We start from the raw sequence: 16,580 nt of genomic DNA on the forward strand, positions 1-16,580 counted from the left end.
TCAATGCAGATGCTCGTGTTTCTTCACAATCAGCGTCAGTTTGCTCCTGAAGTCCTCAACTATTTTCCGCCCAGGTCGTTGGAGAAATTCTTCAGTATTCTTGTAAATTCTGAAACTAATCGCAGACGTAAAATACCAGCATGAAGATAAAATTATCGCTGCCGATGTAGAACACAGTTGTGTTGTAAATCGAGAGGATCTGTCTCCAAGATCGGAATTCTGGTGATATCAAAGGGAAAATACGCCGTGTATATTATGGGGATATACTTTGTATATATATGATTAGCGCCATCTCTTAGAAAATCTACATTACTAATTCTCATACCTAATACTTATGCTTCTTTAAACAAGTGACTTCTTCAAACTTGATGTAAATCATAATCGAATACGGTAAAATGACAATAGAACAATTATCCACACAACTTATAGTCTAAAAAAATATATATTGTGTGAAAATATTTGTATGTAAACAAAGTTGTATTTAATGATGGAAATCTCACTAATCCGAACAACTTTAAAGAGAAGACCGCGAATTTCTCAGCTGTCAACTCAAGAAGAATTATAAATCCATATAAAATAAACATCATATCCTTTACATTCTTCGATGATATATCATACTATTTATATTAGTAAACGACGTACGCTACTTTAGCATATACTTTGTAAATTAAATTCCGACATCACACAAGTCATTATTAAGATGTACAATTCATCATTTAACTCTGCCAAAAGTCCTACAGCAGCCATAAGTTTTACAGAATGAAACAATAAATGTACAAAGGCGTCAACGAGGCATAACACAACCAATAAAACATGATACAAGAGGAAAGCCAACTTGATATTAGATATCTTCGCGTTGTTGTCGATTATTTTCTGAAAACAATGAAATTCTAAAATAATCTTAAGGTACTTTGTTACATACGATAACTAACTATTGAGCACAGATCACGAACTTCTTCGATATAATATATTGTATTATACTGCCAGGCATGCTCGACCATAATGCACAGGTAAGTCATACTCCGCCACTTCAAGAAATCAAAATATAGGATATTAGAAAAAAAAGAGTTTCTTATCCAAAAACTCTATTATACTTACTGTTTCATACTTTGCTCTATTATACTTACTGTTTTATAATATTATACTAGCTAAAACGCTGCAAAGTTATGAAATTATATTTAAATTAATATATGATATTATAGATAGTGAAACGTATATATAAAATAATAATTAATTTTGTTCAATAAATAATGAATACATTATGAGTAGCTCCCTAAATACACTCAATTACCAAAAATGCGTTTCTTTGATGCTTTGAAAATATATACCTAGTGCGAATGAACTTCTTGACTATTATAATAAAAGATAAAGAAAAAAAAACAACTAAATAACTTTACTGCTTTTTTAGGGACAAATAATTTATCATATACAGAAAAATATATTTCTTCAAGTCATATAACATACAGTGCATATAAGCAGATTGATCATTTATCATAAGAGAAATAGTGATTAGTTATGCCGAATTAATATGTTATTACTTCCAAAGTTATTTTCTCTAATTTCTTATTGTCAGCAACGCAGATAGATATCCCATTGACGTCTTCACTAACTACAATAAATCAAAGAATAAAACAATTTTTATTTTTAATTTTACGTATAGTAATGATAAACAAATTGCATCCAAAGCACACATGTCAGAATAATAGAGATATACACTCAATGCATATAAAAAATATTATTCTATTGCTAAGAAAAGTGACTACTTAATTTACTTTCCTTCTTTTAAGTAATAATTATTTTAAGTAATAATTATTTTGAGTAAAGAACATTTTCCTGATAATAGGCTTAAAAATATAGTTATCCCAAATTTAAAAAAAATTTTGTGTCATGTATTTTGTGTCATGTATTTAAAAGAAGAATTTATTCTCTTTACAAGAACATTATAAAACTCTATCCAAAGAAAAATTGTTTTGGCTCTATGTAGTAAACAAATCGACTTTTTGTTTTAGTTGAATTTTAATTTTATATAATTTTGATTGCGAAATGTTTACTAGATTTCATAATATGGTTTTAATCAATTTGGTACGTAGAATGAACTTTTATAATAGATTTTTTCATGTATAAACTTATTAAATATATTTAAAAAATAGCTATTAGTTGAATGCAATATATATATTTATCTATGCGTAGCTATTCTGTAAGTAAGATATTCTTCGTATGAATTGCATTGAGAAAATTATGTACTTTCACAGATATCTTACCGTTCCGAACATTTCCATAGAAAAAGTGGCAAATTTTCCAGCTGTCATTTTAAGTGGAATCCTAGATCGATGAACTATAAACATCAAGTCTTGCGCGTTTTTCGACGGCAAATCGTACCACTGGCATTCATACACGCCATATGCCACATTGGTACTCTGAGAATGATATTTTCATGTCATCATAAATCATTATTAGGGAATATAATTCGTTATTTACCTCCGCCATTAATTGTTCAGATGAGTAACAATAAAAGTATAACCGTACCAATAGACCTACTACATAACATGCACGAAAACCCATTTGGGTAATGGAGATATTCTTATTTTCGCCCGATATAATCTGAAAATAATACAATTCTAGTTTAGATGTATGGTTATCTGGAAGTTATTTTACGAAAATATAATGTAATTAAATCTAATCTTCTTTTGTGCACTTAATAATACGTCATTAAATATATAAAGATTAAAGACTAGTCGTTTAGTAGGTTTATACAATTTGCTTTAAGGAGACCAGAAAAGTTTAAAAAAAAATCAATTTTAAGTTTTTTGCATTTTTGGATAGTGTGATTGTTTAGACATAATTGTTTCAGTTTATTAAGTTGGAAAATTTGAAATATTGTTTGTGGTTTCTGATTATGTCAACTATATATTGCGTCAACCAGATTCATTAGTAAAATACAAAACAACCAATTATAATATATATGTGGTTGCTGCAATCGCAGAGCAATTGCTAAGTTACTGTCGTTGCAGCAAGGACGATATCTGGTTGTCCCAACAGAATGTATGCATAGTAAATATCAACACAATCCATTTCTGATTGCCACAACAATATCAGTTCTAACATTGATATAATTAATGTACCAAAGTAACTGAGTCATATCAACCATATACATTACCATCACGCAAAAATAACTAGAGTAATGCAAATATGTTGTCACAACAAAATATTTCCCATTGTGTATACTAAATGTTTTTTCTGCGTACTTACCATGAATAACTCAAAGCTTTGAAAGCACATTTGAATAGTGGTGGCTATCATATATATTAATGATACTGCATTGTAACAATTGTTAATCGTTTCTGTCATCCTTGGAAATTCGTAAAATTCAAACTTTTGCATTATTAAATTACACGCCAAAATTTCCATAACGTACCTGATGAGATTAATGTGTCGTACGATAATCGTACCTAGATCTTTCTTAAACGTTGAGAAGGATATAGATTTTCCAACCAACTTCTTCACCAGTATGTTGAGCATCATCCGTAGATTTATCAGCTGCGCAGATATATGCAACAAAAGCATCGGGATAAAGGTACCAATGGTAGCACTGATAAAACCCGTAGATATGGCGCCAAATACTTGAATAAAATATGTAATTTCGTAGTTTGGACTTTTTTGGCTGATATAGTAGTCAACATGAAAGACGAGCTTCCGTTGACCGACAGGTTGATGCATGTTTCGGTGTAAATTCAGTACACTAACGAAAATGAAGAAAGTACTTGCGAACGTGGTGCTCATATAACATTTGAAAGCTATGTTTCTCCCACGTCTCGCGATCTTCAACATTGTGCTTTGTTTCCAGGTTTCCTTTGAAGATGTCCAGTCGGCCGCAATCGATGTCATTAGTGTGTGAAGTGCTTCCAAGTAAGAGATGATATATTGAGTAAATCAGAATGTTTAGGTAAGATAGTTGGGACGTTCATTAAGTAAAGCGTGGTAACATGGATGCAGTACCTACAGGGACGTTTGGTGAATTTTCGGGACGCTAATATTTATAATATTAATTAATTCAGAGAGAGAGAGTCCTTAACTGCTTATAATAAAATTTTAACATACATGGATATGTATGATTTGAATAAATTATATTTATATATATTTATATAATATATATAAACGTATATATATGTATATATATAATTACATATATTTATATATGTATGTATATATATAAAAACTAAAAATATATAGACTATTAAAAATATAATCCTGAAACTACAATACTACTAGTTTAAATCTATAAAGTATATATATGTACAATAGGCAACAATGTTAGTGTTATTTATTTATGTATTATATATATACGAAAAACTATAGACAATAACAATGATAATTGACAAATAGTATATAAATACATAAATAAAACAAAATCAAATTTGACTAAATGATTAAACAAAATTTTATTAAACAGGCCAATTATTAATACGAATATCGACTGTCAGAGTGCACCAAAATTGCATAATAATAACTAAGTAATTCGTGTTATAAGTTGCAAAGATTATTTTGGATATGTGTGTATGTGTGATACGTTATACAATGATAGTTATAGTACATGCAGATAAAAACTAAATTTGATAGATTTTTTGAAGTATTTAAATAATTAATACCGCTTAATTAGTTAATTGTTAATATATTGTTAATATATTGTAAATGTATTGTTACTATCTCGGAAAGAGTTATCACTTACTTTCACCGTGATACCAGGTGACAAACAGCTGGCATAATGCCATCAAACTGTGGATAACAGATGCGATGTGTTTCACCATTGGACCTATGTCACCCCAGGAATATATCACATTCAAAAATTGCGGCATCAGCACATAAATGCATATAAGACACACCATAATCATGGATCTTAACTTGGGCCGGCGAATATCACTCAAAGAGGTATGAGGATCAGGCCATACGCCTAGTAAGCGCAGACATTGGTGACTCAAGGCAAACGAGAAACGCAAATCTAATAAAAGTAAATTGTAGAAAAAAGTAACATCTCACTGTATTAAATTAAAGAATTAAACTCGTTATTAAATATTTATATCGATGAGTAACGAAGTAATAATCCTAACATAATATCATTATTTTAAAATAAAGAGTAGAATGTTTTTAAGTATTAAGTATTTTAACTATTTTAAGTTTCGAAGTATTTTTACTTGAGTATTCCTTCTGATATTTTAACATTTTCAGGTCCAAAGTATATATTTCACTATTTGCATTCTATTTGTACACATATCTTCCGTATTATAATGTAACATTTTTAAAGTTAACTTTAAGAAAAAGATTTCTGTAATTTTTGGTCCCTTCATTTTCCTCTGAGCAATAGAGTTTTCGATTTTATTATTCTAGACGGAAAAAAAACCAATTCGTTCACAGTAACTTTTCAAGCGCTTGTTTTTTGCGACATGTCGAACCTTGCTACACTTTAGTGAGTCTACCTCAGAAGCGAAAATTTTTTGTTAGGGTATAAAGCTGAAATAAACTTTGATGCCAACTTTCGCAAACTTTGATGGTAGCAAAAAGTTCTATGACAGATGTATAGACCGGTCATAGTAAAACATGATTTTAGCGGAATTTCCCTGCGAAGCAATAAAATTAAATCTTCTCTGTGTATAACACAACCATCATTTATATAACATTTATTTATATGTTTCTCTTTAAATTAGTTAGATTTTTAATAAAAAATATTAAATAATTACACTAAAATAAAATAATTTTAAAACGTTGCACTTTAATACACTTTAAGTAAATAAAACAAATAAATTAAATGAAGTTTTGATTTTGTATAACAAAATATTATGAGAATACTGAAAATCAAACACATTTCCCAATGCAACTAACAGTATGTCGTAAGGAAAATGTGATATTCGCCAATTCTTTTTACTATTATGTTTGGTATCACGCGAAAGTAATTTTTAACAATTGATGCACTGCTCTTCACTGATGTTTAAATCAAGAAAAAATTTGTAATTATTGCATGGTATGATATCATATAAACTATAAGACATTAGATAAGCATTTCATAACGCAATTAAGCAAATTTAATAAGATATCGCGATTGTTACTTTCACGTTCATTGGTTCTAAACAGACTTCTACCTTTTTTGTCGCTCATTGAAGTTCGCGCAACGAAAATTATTGTTTGACTGAGTCGCTTCTCGCGATCATACCAAGCCGCCGTGATTTTGCGCTTGCTCAGTACGGTAAGAATTAAATAGCTACCATCTATGAGTACCTTTGTGAACTTTTTCGAGTAATAATCGATAACGAAATATATAGAATACAATCGTCACACGTTAAGTCAGTTATTGCGAACGCAATATTTCCTCTTCGCATATGAGAAAACTGTTTACCTGGTGAAGCTACTCGTTCATTAAAATTCTCTGTTATCTTGTCATTGTCACACAAAATCAGAAGAAATATTACTCAAGCAAAAATAAGGCAAGCTAATCATTTTTATCACCGCAAAAATGCAGTAATGTCTCGCGTTAAATAAATACACAAGAAACGTGCACGAGTTCGACTATGTAGTTCAACGCGACATTTTTGATTCAGCAGAGGCAAAGTTATCATTGTCATCATAACGGTTAATTAGATTGAGTTCTAAGTAAGCTCAATCGATTCGTCACAGCCCGATTATGTGATAAAAGTGTTTCTGTTTTTGCTTTATATACCTTTTGATCAAAGATATTCCAGCGCTAGGTCAGGAATTACCCAAGTTCTGTTATCCAGAAATGCAGAAACGATGTCATCGATTAATTTCAGCAATGTTTCTTTCCGACAAACACCACGAGAGAGTGCCATCACCGCTCACATCATCGAAGTGGCGCCACATACAGGTCCTAGATAGCATAGAGATGAATAGAAGTTCATAGAGAGAATTCATTTTAAAGAATATCTAAAGAATTAGAAAAATGAATATCTAAAGAATTCCTGAAGAATTATCCGAGCCTAATTTATTCTAAAATATTCCTTGAAACTTCATTATAATGAATATTTCGCGAATCATTACTCGGGATACTCTGAGAATTCGTGAGAAATTATTATTGTTAGCTAATTTTATTTACATTTTATGGTTACATTGAATAACCCATCGCTTATAATAAGCGTTGGTTTTTATTTATTTATATACATACATTTAATTAATTTAATTAAATCTTTTATAATATGATGAATTTTTTCTTTTTTTTATCGTTTTTTTATAATTAATTGGTAAGCGCTATTTTATAATTAAATAAATTACTCAACGTTTATAGTCTTTTACGACTTTGTCTATTTAATAACAGTTAACAATAAAAAAATGTTTACCATAAAAATTTAAACATAACGAAATGAGATGTGCGGGATTTTGTAGACCTTACCTAGCTAAAAATTAAATTAACAATAAAAGTATGAAAAATATAATTTTTATTAAAATTAAATTATTTTATTAAATAATTGTATCGAAAAATTATATTACTGTATTAATTACAACTCATATAGACAAAATGTAACGTTTATATCGATCGAAGAAGTCGTATAGTGTTTCAAGCAACAGACTTATAATCCCAGAGAGGTGCCTCAGGGTCCATTTTCGAGTCCAGTGCTAGTGATAATTTTTAAATATGATGTAACATTGGACTCAAGTAAAAATTTTTAAATAAAATCAGCAAACGCTATGTGACATTTACAAATATTTCTTATTAGAAAAAAGTAAATACATATCATATATAAAAATATTTATAAAATATACATCTGTTGTTCCATTAGTAATTCAGTACTAATTCAGCACATTTTTCTCGTCACTTTCCGCATTAATTCCATACACTTTTCGTATTACATCAGAATATTTTTTTGTATGCATTCTGCTCTATGTCTGCACGTTTTCCGCACTAATTCCGCATATTTTGCACAAATATTGCGCATTATTTTCCGTAGATTTGGCACTACTTCCGCGCATTTCCCGCGCAAATTCCACACACGTTTGTTAAGCTTTTCAGTAAGAATTTTCTTTTCGAATATAAGATCACAGAAAATATTATTTGTATTTAAAGCTTTTTCTTTAAGTGTTTAACTGCGTAATTTTCAATCAACTTCTCATGAAAAGACAACGTCGATAATAATGTATAAGATAAGAAAACATGAAAGCATAAAAATACGATGAAGACATAATAAGATTTACAGTAATACGTAAAATTGTGTCAGGTTTGCATCATTTACATTATTCCTAGATCTCTAGGAATTCTGAAAGCACAACTGAAGAGTACAAGAAAGTATATGCATCAAAATTACTATATTGAAGGAGTCATTTATTTATTAAGGAGTGTTTTGTAAATTTTAAAACATATTGCTATTTTTTAAAATCAATGACAACTTTATAATAAAAAAGGAAAGAAGAAAAATATCTTTCCTTACGCTCGATTAGAAATTACGAATCAATTCAGATGTTCGTGTTTCTTTACAATCAGCATCAGCTTGCTCTTGAAGTCCTCAACTATTTTCTGCCCAGGTCGTTGGAGAGATTCTTCATTCTTGTAAATTCTGAAACCGCAGACGTGAAACATGAAAATGAAATTATCACTGCCGATGTGGAACACAGTCATGCTGTATATCGACAGGATATACAGGATGTCTCGAAAAGCGGACCTCTGGAAATATCGAAGGGAAAATATGCCGTGTATATTATGAAACAAGTAGGACTACTCCGTTATAACCTGATATCATCAAGATTCTAAGTACAATGTAGATAGTCATGGATTTTTTTAGGCATTGTTCTTTATGCGTCAGATTAATATTCTGACCAAGACACTTCTCAGCATAGCTATTTTATAACATAAAGTTTTCGAAACATGCCAGTTTTGATAGAAAAACTTGAGAAGATGGTTCAAAGCTTCAGATAAATATTTTATTTTGCATATCTCTCTTTGTACGAAAATATTCGCCTTTCTTCTTTCTGCGGAAACACAATTTTTTCTTCGAATCGTTCAATTAAATTAATTAATTAATATTCCATATTTTACACAGTCGTGCTTTTGATAGCTGGAGTAATAAAGAATAATAAAATAGTACTTCTAAGGTAATAATAATATCATATATAATACTTGTAAGATAATAATAATAATATAATAATATCAAGATAATAATTCTTACAAATAGTTGAAAGATTGCTCAAGAAAGAAATACAGAAATTAAAATTCAGTTCAACGAATCTTGCTAGTATATAAACGATTATGCTTCTTTAAACAAGTGACTTCTTCACACTTGATTTAAATCATAATCGAATACGATAAAACGACAGTGGAAAAATTATCCACACAATCTTTAGTCTAAAAAAAAAGATATCATTGTGTGAAAAGATTTGTATGTAAAGAAAGTTATATTTAATGGTGGAAGTTTTACTGCTCTGAACAACTTCAATAAAAAGAATTTCTCAGCTGTTAGGTCAAGGAGAATCGTAAATCCGTATATAATAAACATCATGTCCTTCACATTTTTCGATAGTATATCTTACTATTTGTATTCCTACACGTTGTACGTTATTTCAGTATATGCTTTGTAAATTACATTCCAACATTACACAAGTCATTATTAAGGTGTACAATTCATCATTTAACTCTGCCAAAAGTCTTACAGCAGCTATAAGTTTTGCAGAATAAAACAATAAATGTACAACATCGTCAAGTGAGACATAACACAACCAACAAAACATGATAGAAGAGGAAAGCCAACTTGATATTAATTATCTTCGAGTTGTCGATTATTTTCTGAAAACAATGAAATCCTGAGATAATCTTAAAGCAACTTTGTTTTACACGTGATAACTAAATATTGAGCATAAATCACAGGCTTCTGTATAATATATTACACTGCCGGGCATGCTCGAATATAATGCACAAGTAAATTATACTCCGCCATATTTCGAGAAATCAAGATACAGGATATTAGAAAAAGAAAGAGTTTCTTATGGCAAAGCTATTAAAATGCTGTTTTATATTTACTGTTTTATACTTTGAACAATATTGTACTAAGTAAAACGTGACAAAACCATAAAATTAACTTCAATATAATATCTGATATTATAGATAGTGAAACGTATATACGAAAACATAATTTTGTTTGATAAATAATGAATAAATTATGAGTAGCTCACTAAATACACTCAATTACCGAAAATGCGTTTCTTGGATGCTTTGGAAATATATACCTGATGTAAATAAACTTCTTAACTATTATAATAAAAGATGAAGGAAAAAACAACTAAATAACCTTACTGTTTTTTAGTGATAAATAATTTATCATATACAGAAAGATATATTTCTTCAAGTCATATAACATACAGTGCATATAAGCAGATTAATCACTTATCATATGAGAAATAGTGATTAGTTATGCCGAATTAATATGTTATTATTTCCAATGTTATCTTCTCTAATTTCTTATTGTTAACAACATAGATAAATATCCCATTGATGTCTTCACTAACTACAATAAAACAAAGAATAAAACAATTTTTATTTTTAATTTTACGTATAGTAATGATAAACAAATTGCATCCAAAATACACATGTCAGAATAATAGAGATATACATTTAATGCATATAAAATATAATTATTATTCTACTGCTAAGAAAAGGGACTACTTAATTTACTTTCCTTTTTTTAAGTAATAGTATAATAGTTATTTATATAATAATATAATAGTAAGTATATAATAATATAATAATAGTTATTTTGAGTAAAAAATATTTTCCTGATAATATAATTAAAAATATAGGCTTAAAAATATAGTTATCCCAAATTTAAAGAAATTTTTGTATCATGTACTAGATTTGAGGCTTTCACGGCCATTGATACAATGTCTAGGTATAGCTTCCGGAATGGAGCCGTGTCTTGAATCAGCGATATGCCGACGTTTCGCAAACGTTGCAGTTTGCATCATCAGGGCTGAGAACTCTGATACTGAGGCTCCATTCCGGAAGCTATACCTAGATTTTGTATCATGTGTTTAAAAGAAGAATTTATTCTGTTTACAAGAACATCATAAAATTCTATCCAAAGAAAAATTGATTTAGCTCTATGTAGTAAACAAATCGACTTTTTGATTTAGTTGAATTTTAATTTTATATAATTTTGATTGTGAAATTTTTACTAGATTTTAGAATATATTTTTAATCAACTTGGTACGTATAATGAACATTTTTAATAGATTTTCTGATATATAAAGCTATGAAATATATTTAAAAAATAATAATTAGTGTGTGTGAATTCAATATACATTTATCTGTACGTAGCTATTCTGTAAGTAAAACATTCTTTGCATGAATTGCATCTAGAAAATTATGCATTTTTGTAGATATCTTACCGTTCCGAACATCTCCATAGAAAAAATGGCGAATTTTCCAGCTCTCATTTTAAGTGGAATCCTAGATTGATAAACTATAAACATCAAGTCTTGCGCGTTTTTCGACGGCAAATCGTACCACTGGCATTCATATACGCCATATGCCATATTGGTACTCTGAGAATGATATTTTCATGTCATCGTAAATCATTATTAGGGAGTATAATTTGTTATTTACCTCCGCCATTAATTGTTCAGATGAGTAACAATGAATATATAACCGTAGTAATTGACCTGTGAGATATAATGCACGAAAACCTATTTGCATAATGGAGATATTCTTACCTTCGCTCGATATAATCTGAAAATAATGCAATTGTGGTTTAAGTGGATGTATATATTATTATATTTGTAAGTAATTTTGCGCAAATATAGTGTGATTAATTCTAATCTTCTTTTGTGGACTTAATGATGCATCGCTAAAAGTATATAAAGATCAAAGACGAGTCGTTTATACAATTTGCTTTAAGGAGACCAGAAAAGTTAAAAAAAAAATTAATTTTAAGTGTTTTGTATTTTTGGGTAGTGATTGTTTAGATATAATTTTTTCAGTTTATTAAGTTAAAGAATTCGAAATATTAAGTTCAGTACAACAAAAAATTTAAGTGTAAACTGATACACGGTCGGTTTGCTCAGTCGAAAATGAAATAGTTACTAGCTTGCGAGAAACTAATTATAACATACTTGAGGCGTCAATATCACGAAAAGTTAAAGTAGACTAAAATCAGCTTACAAGTTGCGCGGCTGTTTCATTTTCGATTATGTGGCGCTGATGAAAATGACTCATAAAGATCCTTTGATGAAGTCAAACTTGTAATTATATATATTGTTACATATATGTAGTCATAGCCTTATTTAGTGATAAAAAAACGCAATAGCTTGATATAATGAGTAGCCTATCAATAGAAGACTTCATGTTGTCGAAATGTGCAAGACGATGAACAAGGATCGCCTCAAATACGCGGATATTATAGTATTTTCCGCAACAAAAAAGCCAAAGAAAAACAAGTTGCTACAGAAGTTGAAAAAGACAGATAATTAATTAAAAAAATATTTTACATTCCAGACAATTTTTAAATGATGTCGGTAAACTATTTCACCTTCAAAAAATTATATAAAAACTTTAAACGTGTTTATCTCAAAAGTATATTTGATTTCTTTGATATTTCGTATTTTTGCTACCATTTGGTTAATTTTCATAGAATGTCTTAATTCAATTTATGATACAAAGCTTCCGCAACATAGTGTCGTTTGTCTCAATTTACAATCTCAATTTGGTTAATGCAAATCTTTGCAAAATAATAGCTCCGCGTGATTTACGTCGCGGAATGAATTGAAATATAGCAATTCTATATAATAACATAAACATTCATTGATATTGTAAATACGTTTTTATGATTAATATATAATATCAATATTTTATAAAAGGATTTTGTATTAAAACCAATTCCTATACTTGTACTAACGAAAGAAATTTCACTGATTTTTTATTAATCTAAATCTTTCTGTTCTCCTTAAATCTATGGAAAAACACGATATAATTGAATCACATAAAAATGTGGTTGTGTCAACGAGATTTATTAGTTTCAAAATACAAAACAACTAATTATGTGGTTGCTGCAATCACAGAGCAATTGCTGAGTTCCCGAGTCAAAATTTTGATGCTACTTTGGCACTTTTAAGGACAGGCCTACTTAAGGCCTACTTAAGGCCTACTTAGACTGTTTATAGCCTAGGTAAAACCTACTTTGACGATATTGATACTCATTAACTTCTCTTTTAAACTTTTAACTTTACTTTGTCAAAATGTTGACGTTACTTTGACGCTCTTAAAAATAGTTTGAGCCTGCTTAGATAATGTACAACCTAGCTGAAACCTATTTTAACGATATTGATATTCATTTCCGAGCCGAAATTTTGACCCTATATTGAACCTTAAATTCTATAAAATACATATATTCTATGTAGAAGCTAAAGCTTTAATAGAGATTCGCAACTGAACTTATTTTACTTCCTAAAATCGTACTGTTATACAACCTATTTTGACGCTAAAGAAAGCGAAAGCGGAAATTTCAGACATCATCAGGATCAAAGTAGGAGTAAATTATATCATTAGAATTAAACCTACTTTGCTATCTTAGCTTCTACTGCGGTGTAGAATTTAAGGTTTAACATAGGGTCAAAATTTCGACTCAGGTTACTGGTGTTGCAGCAAGGACGATATCTAGTTGTTCCAAACAGAATGTATTCATGATAAATATTACCCCAATCCATTTCTGATTGCCACAACCATATCAGGTCTAACATTGATATAGTTAATGTACCAAAATAACTCATATCAACACATTACCATCACACAAAGATAACTAGAGTAATGCAAATATGCTGTCACAATAAAATATTTCCGATTGTGTATATCAAATAATTCCTTTCTGCGTATTTACCATGAAAAGCTGAAAAGTTTGAAGGCACATATGAAAAGTGGTGGCTATCATATATATTAATGCTTCTGTACTGTAACAGTTGTTAATCCTTTCTGTCCTCCTTAGAAATTCGTTGAATTCAAACTTTTGCATTATTAAATTACACGCCAAAATTTTCATGACGTACCTGATGAGATTCTCATGTCGTACGACAATTGCAGCTAGTTCTTTCTTAAACGTTGAGAAGGATATAGATTTTTCAACCAACTTCTTCACCAGTATGTTGAGCATCATCCGCAGATTTATCAGCTGCGCAGATATATGCAACAAGAGTATCCCGATGAAGCAGTCAGTCGTAACATTGATTACAGCTGTAGATAAGCCGCCAAATATTTGAATGAGATAGGTAATTTCATAAGTTGGACTTTTTTTAATGTTATAGGAATAAGTAATCTGATAGATAAATTTTCGTTGACCAACAGGTTGATGTAAATTTCTATATAATTTCAGCAGGTTGCTTAACAAGTAGAACAAAGCTGAGATCATGGAACACATGTAAGTGCCATAAGATAAGTTTCTTCCACGCCTAGCGAATTTCAACATTGTGTTCCGTTTCCAGGTTTCCTTTGCAGTCGTCCAGTCGACCGTAATCAACTTTATCAGCGTGCGAAGTGCTTCCAAATCAGAGATGATTTATTGAATAAGTCATAGCACAGTCATATTGCATAAGTCAAAATACAGTTGGATTTGCATCAGATCAGGTGATAGTATGTATGCAGTACATATAGTGGTGACTTTGGTGTTTGGTGACTTTTCGGGACGCTAATGCTATCACAGAAACATGCTATCACTCACATACATACACACACACGCGCGCGCGCACACACAGCTGCTTAATAACTTATAATAAAATTTTAACATAGGGGAACCCGGGGCAATAATGGGCCAGTAAGATTTTTAAGCAAGTTTCAATTTGCTATTAAAAATAAATAAATCAACTTGGTTTTATACTGAAATATTCTTTGGAATATCTACTATAAGAAAAACATAAGTTTTATTGCAAAAGAATAGGTTAAAAGGACGAAATTATTGTTTTATTGAAAGCGTGCATTAACCTCATAATGCTGTTTATGCGGGGCATAATGGGATATCTCATAAAACTTGTTTATTTTCCAAAAATTAATATTCAAAATTTCTTAAAAGTGACTTAGAACACATAATATAGGTAGGAATACATTATTATATTTCTAATAATTTTTTATTAATAACACTTTTCTTGTTACATTATATATATATTTTTGTCATTAAAATATAAATGAAAATTAAATTTTCGTGTAATTTCTGTGATTAATGCTTGGTATAAAATTTGCAAAACATAACAGGGTGAGTCTTTTAACTTTAAACTGTAAAATATCTAGAAAAATAAGCATTGTACGAAAAAATATTCTAAATAAACCCTCAATATTTTTGATTGGGCAATACTATTCCGCAAAAGTTAGCCGCTTCCCGCTCCCCCTGGTGGTAAGTTGGGGGATAATTTTGAAATCTTAAATGGGAACCCCTACTTTTTATAGCAGATTTGGATTTTACGTCTAAAAACACGTAAATTTTATTTAAAACATTTCTTTCTTGATAGATAGCGCTGCATTCAACGAAAATTGATTAACCTTCGTTTTTTTCAAGGAGAATCCCTATTTGATATTTGAGGCTTTCGCAGGGTCCATAAATATTAGATTTCTTTTTCCTATGTTTTATTGCATAATGATACTATGCTGAAGAAAAATAATATTTGTTACAATATGTTTCTCAAATTATCGTAGATGTCTACGATAATTTTTTATCTGTTCTTAGTTTTACCCATGATTAACGATGTGGACGTGACGGAAATTATAATCCCTTTGGAGTGCTTGTTTATTGTGAATTCCCTTGCCTCTCATATTTGGAATGCTTGTTTTCAGTGAGTCCTCTTGCCTCTCATCATTCAATTTAATAAGTGCTCGAACTGATGACCTTCAACTTCGATGTATTTATTGATCTAATAACAAAAATGATTAACCAATTTTCGCCGAATACAGCGTCATCTATCAGGAATTGAAAAAAATATTTCAGACAAAATTTACATGTTTTTAGACGTAGAATTCGAATCTGCAATAAAAAGTAGGGGTTCCCATTTAAAAAGTTTTAAAGTTAGCCTTCACTCCTCGTGGGGAGGGTCGGAAGCGGCTATTTTTTTGCAGGATAGTATTACACCCTCGAAAATATTGAGGATTTATTTGGAAAATTTTTTCGTACAATGCTTATTTTTTCAGACATTTTTCAGTCTCAAGTTAAAAAACTCACCCTGTATATTTATACACTGAGAGAAAAATTACCTTAAATTTAACAAATATTTCTTTGATGGGTACCATTAACATATTTATTTAAATCTAAATTCTCTTTATTTAAATCAAATATTGTTTACTTAAATCAGGTAAAAAATATTTGATTTAAATAAAGATAATTTAGATTTAAATAAATATGTTAACGGCACTCATCAAAGAAATATTTGTTGTTTTTAAGGTAATTTACTTAGTAGGTTGCAGAGAAAAAATAAAATCTTAAGAGAATATAACGTACAAATATGCCCCGTGTACTAGTGGCTCGTTATGCCTCGAAATGTATAAATTTACTGGAAATAATATAAAACACCATAGATAATCGATATTTGCACAGATTCTTTATTAAAGTGACAAGAAAAGATCGTTT

The 16,580-nt window shown here is 29.7% G+C and overlaps 2 protein-coding genes across 2 annotated transcripts in view; both read right to left on the reverse strand.

Annotated features, from left to right (window-relative positions):
- Positions 1–3,717, reverse strand: LOC116853538 (putative odorant receptor 92a). Its single transcript, XM_032834661.1, has 6 exons — positions 3,416–3,717; positions 3,250–3,349; positions 2,479–2,601; positions 2,262–2,417; positions 707–873; positions 1–115 (listed from the first exon to the last, which is right to left on the reverse strand). The coding sequence occupies exons 1-6, from the start codon at positions 3,715–3,717 to the stop codon at positions 1–3; spliced, it is 963 nt and encodes a 320-aa protein (XP_032690552.1).
- A 6,722-nt stretch (positions 3,718–10,439) lies between these two features.
- Positions 10,440–16,580, reverse strand: part of LOC116853548 (odorant receptor 4-like) — a 10,190-nt gene continuing 4,049 nt past the window's right edge. Inside the window, exons 3-7 of the mRNA XM_032834666.1 lie at positions 14,023–14,509; positions 13,857–13,956; positions 11,591–11,713; positions 11,374–11,529; positions 10,440–10,493 (exon numbers count right to left, since the gene is read on the reverse strand). Coding sequence (XP_032690557.1) covers positions 10,440–10,493; positions 11,374–11,529; positions 11,591–11,713; positions 13,857–13,956; positions 14,023–14,509 — 920 coding nt within the window. The remainder of the gene's footprint in view (positions 10,494–11,373; positions 11,530–11,590; positions 11,714–13,856; positions 13,957–14,022; positions 14,510–16,580) is intronic.

Source organism: Odontomachus brunneus, unplaced genomic scaffold (genome assembly GCF_010583005.1).
Source record: "Odontomachus brunneus isolate Ranch 3 - 2012 unplaced genomic scaffold, Obru_v1 Obru_scaffold_354, whole genome shotgun sequence".
Lineage (NCBI taxonomy): Eukaryota > Metazoa > Arthropoda > Insecta > Hymenoptera > Formicidae > Odontomachus > Odontomachus brunneus.

Bases quoted from the DNA above. Each gene is read 5' to 3' on its own strand.
- LOC116853538 (XM_032834661.1), bottom strand. From the start codon at position 3,717: ATGCATCAACCTGTCGGTCAACGGAAGCTCGTCTTTCATGTTGACTAC. The intron at 2,418-2,478 runs GTAAATAACGAA...TATCATTCTCAG, and splicing joins CTGAACAATTAATGGCGGAG to AGTACCAATGTGGCATATGG. The intron at 874-2,261 runs GTAAGATATCTG...CATTGTTTTCAG, and splicing joins CTATGGAAATGTTCGGAACG to AAAATAATCGACAACAACGC.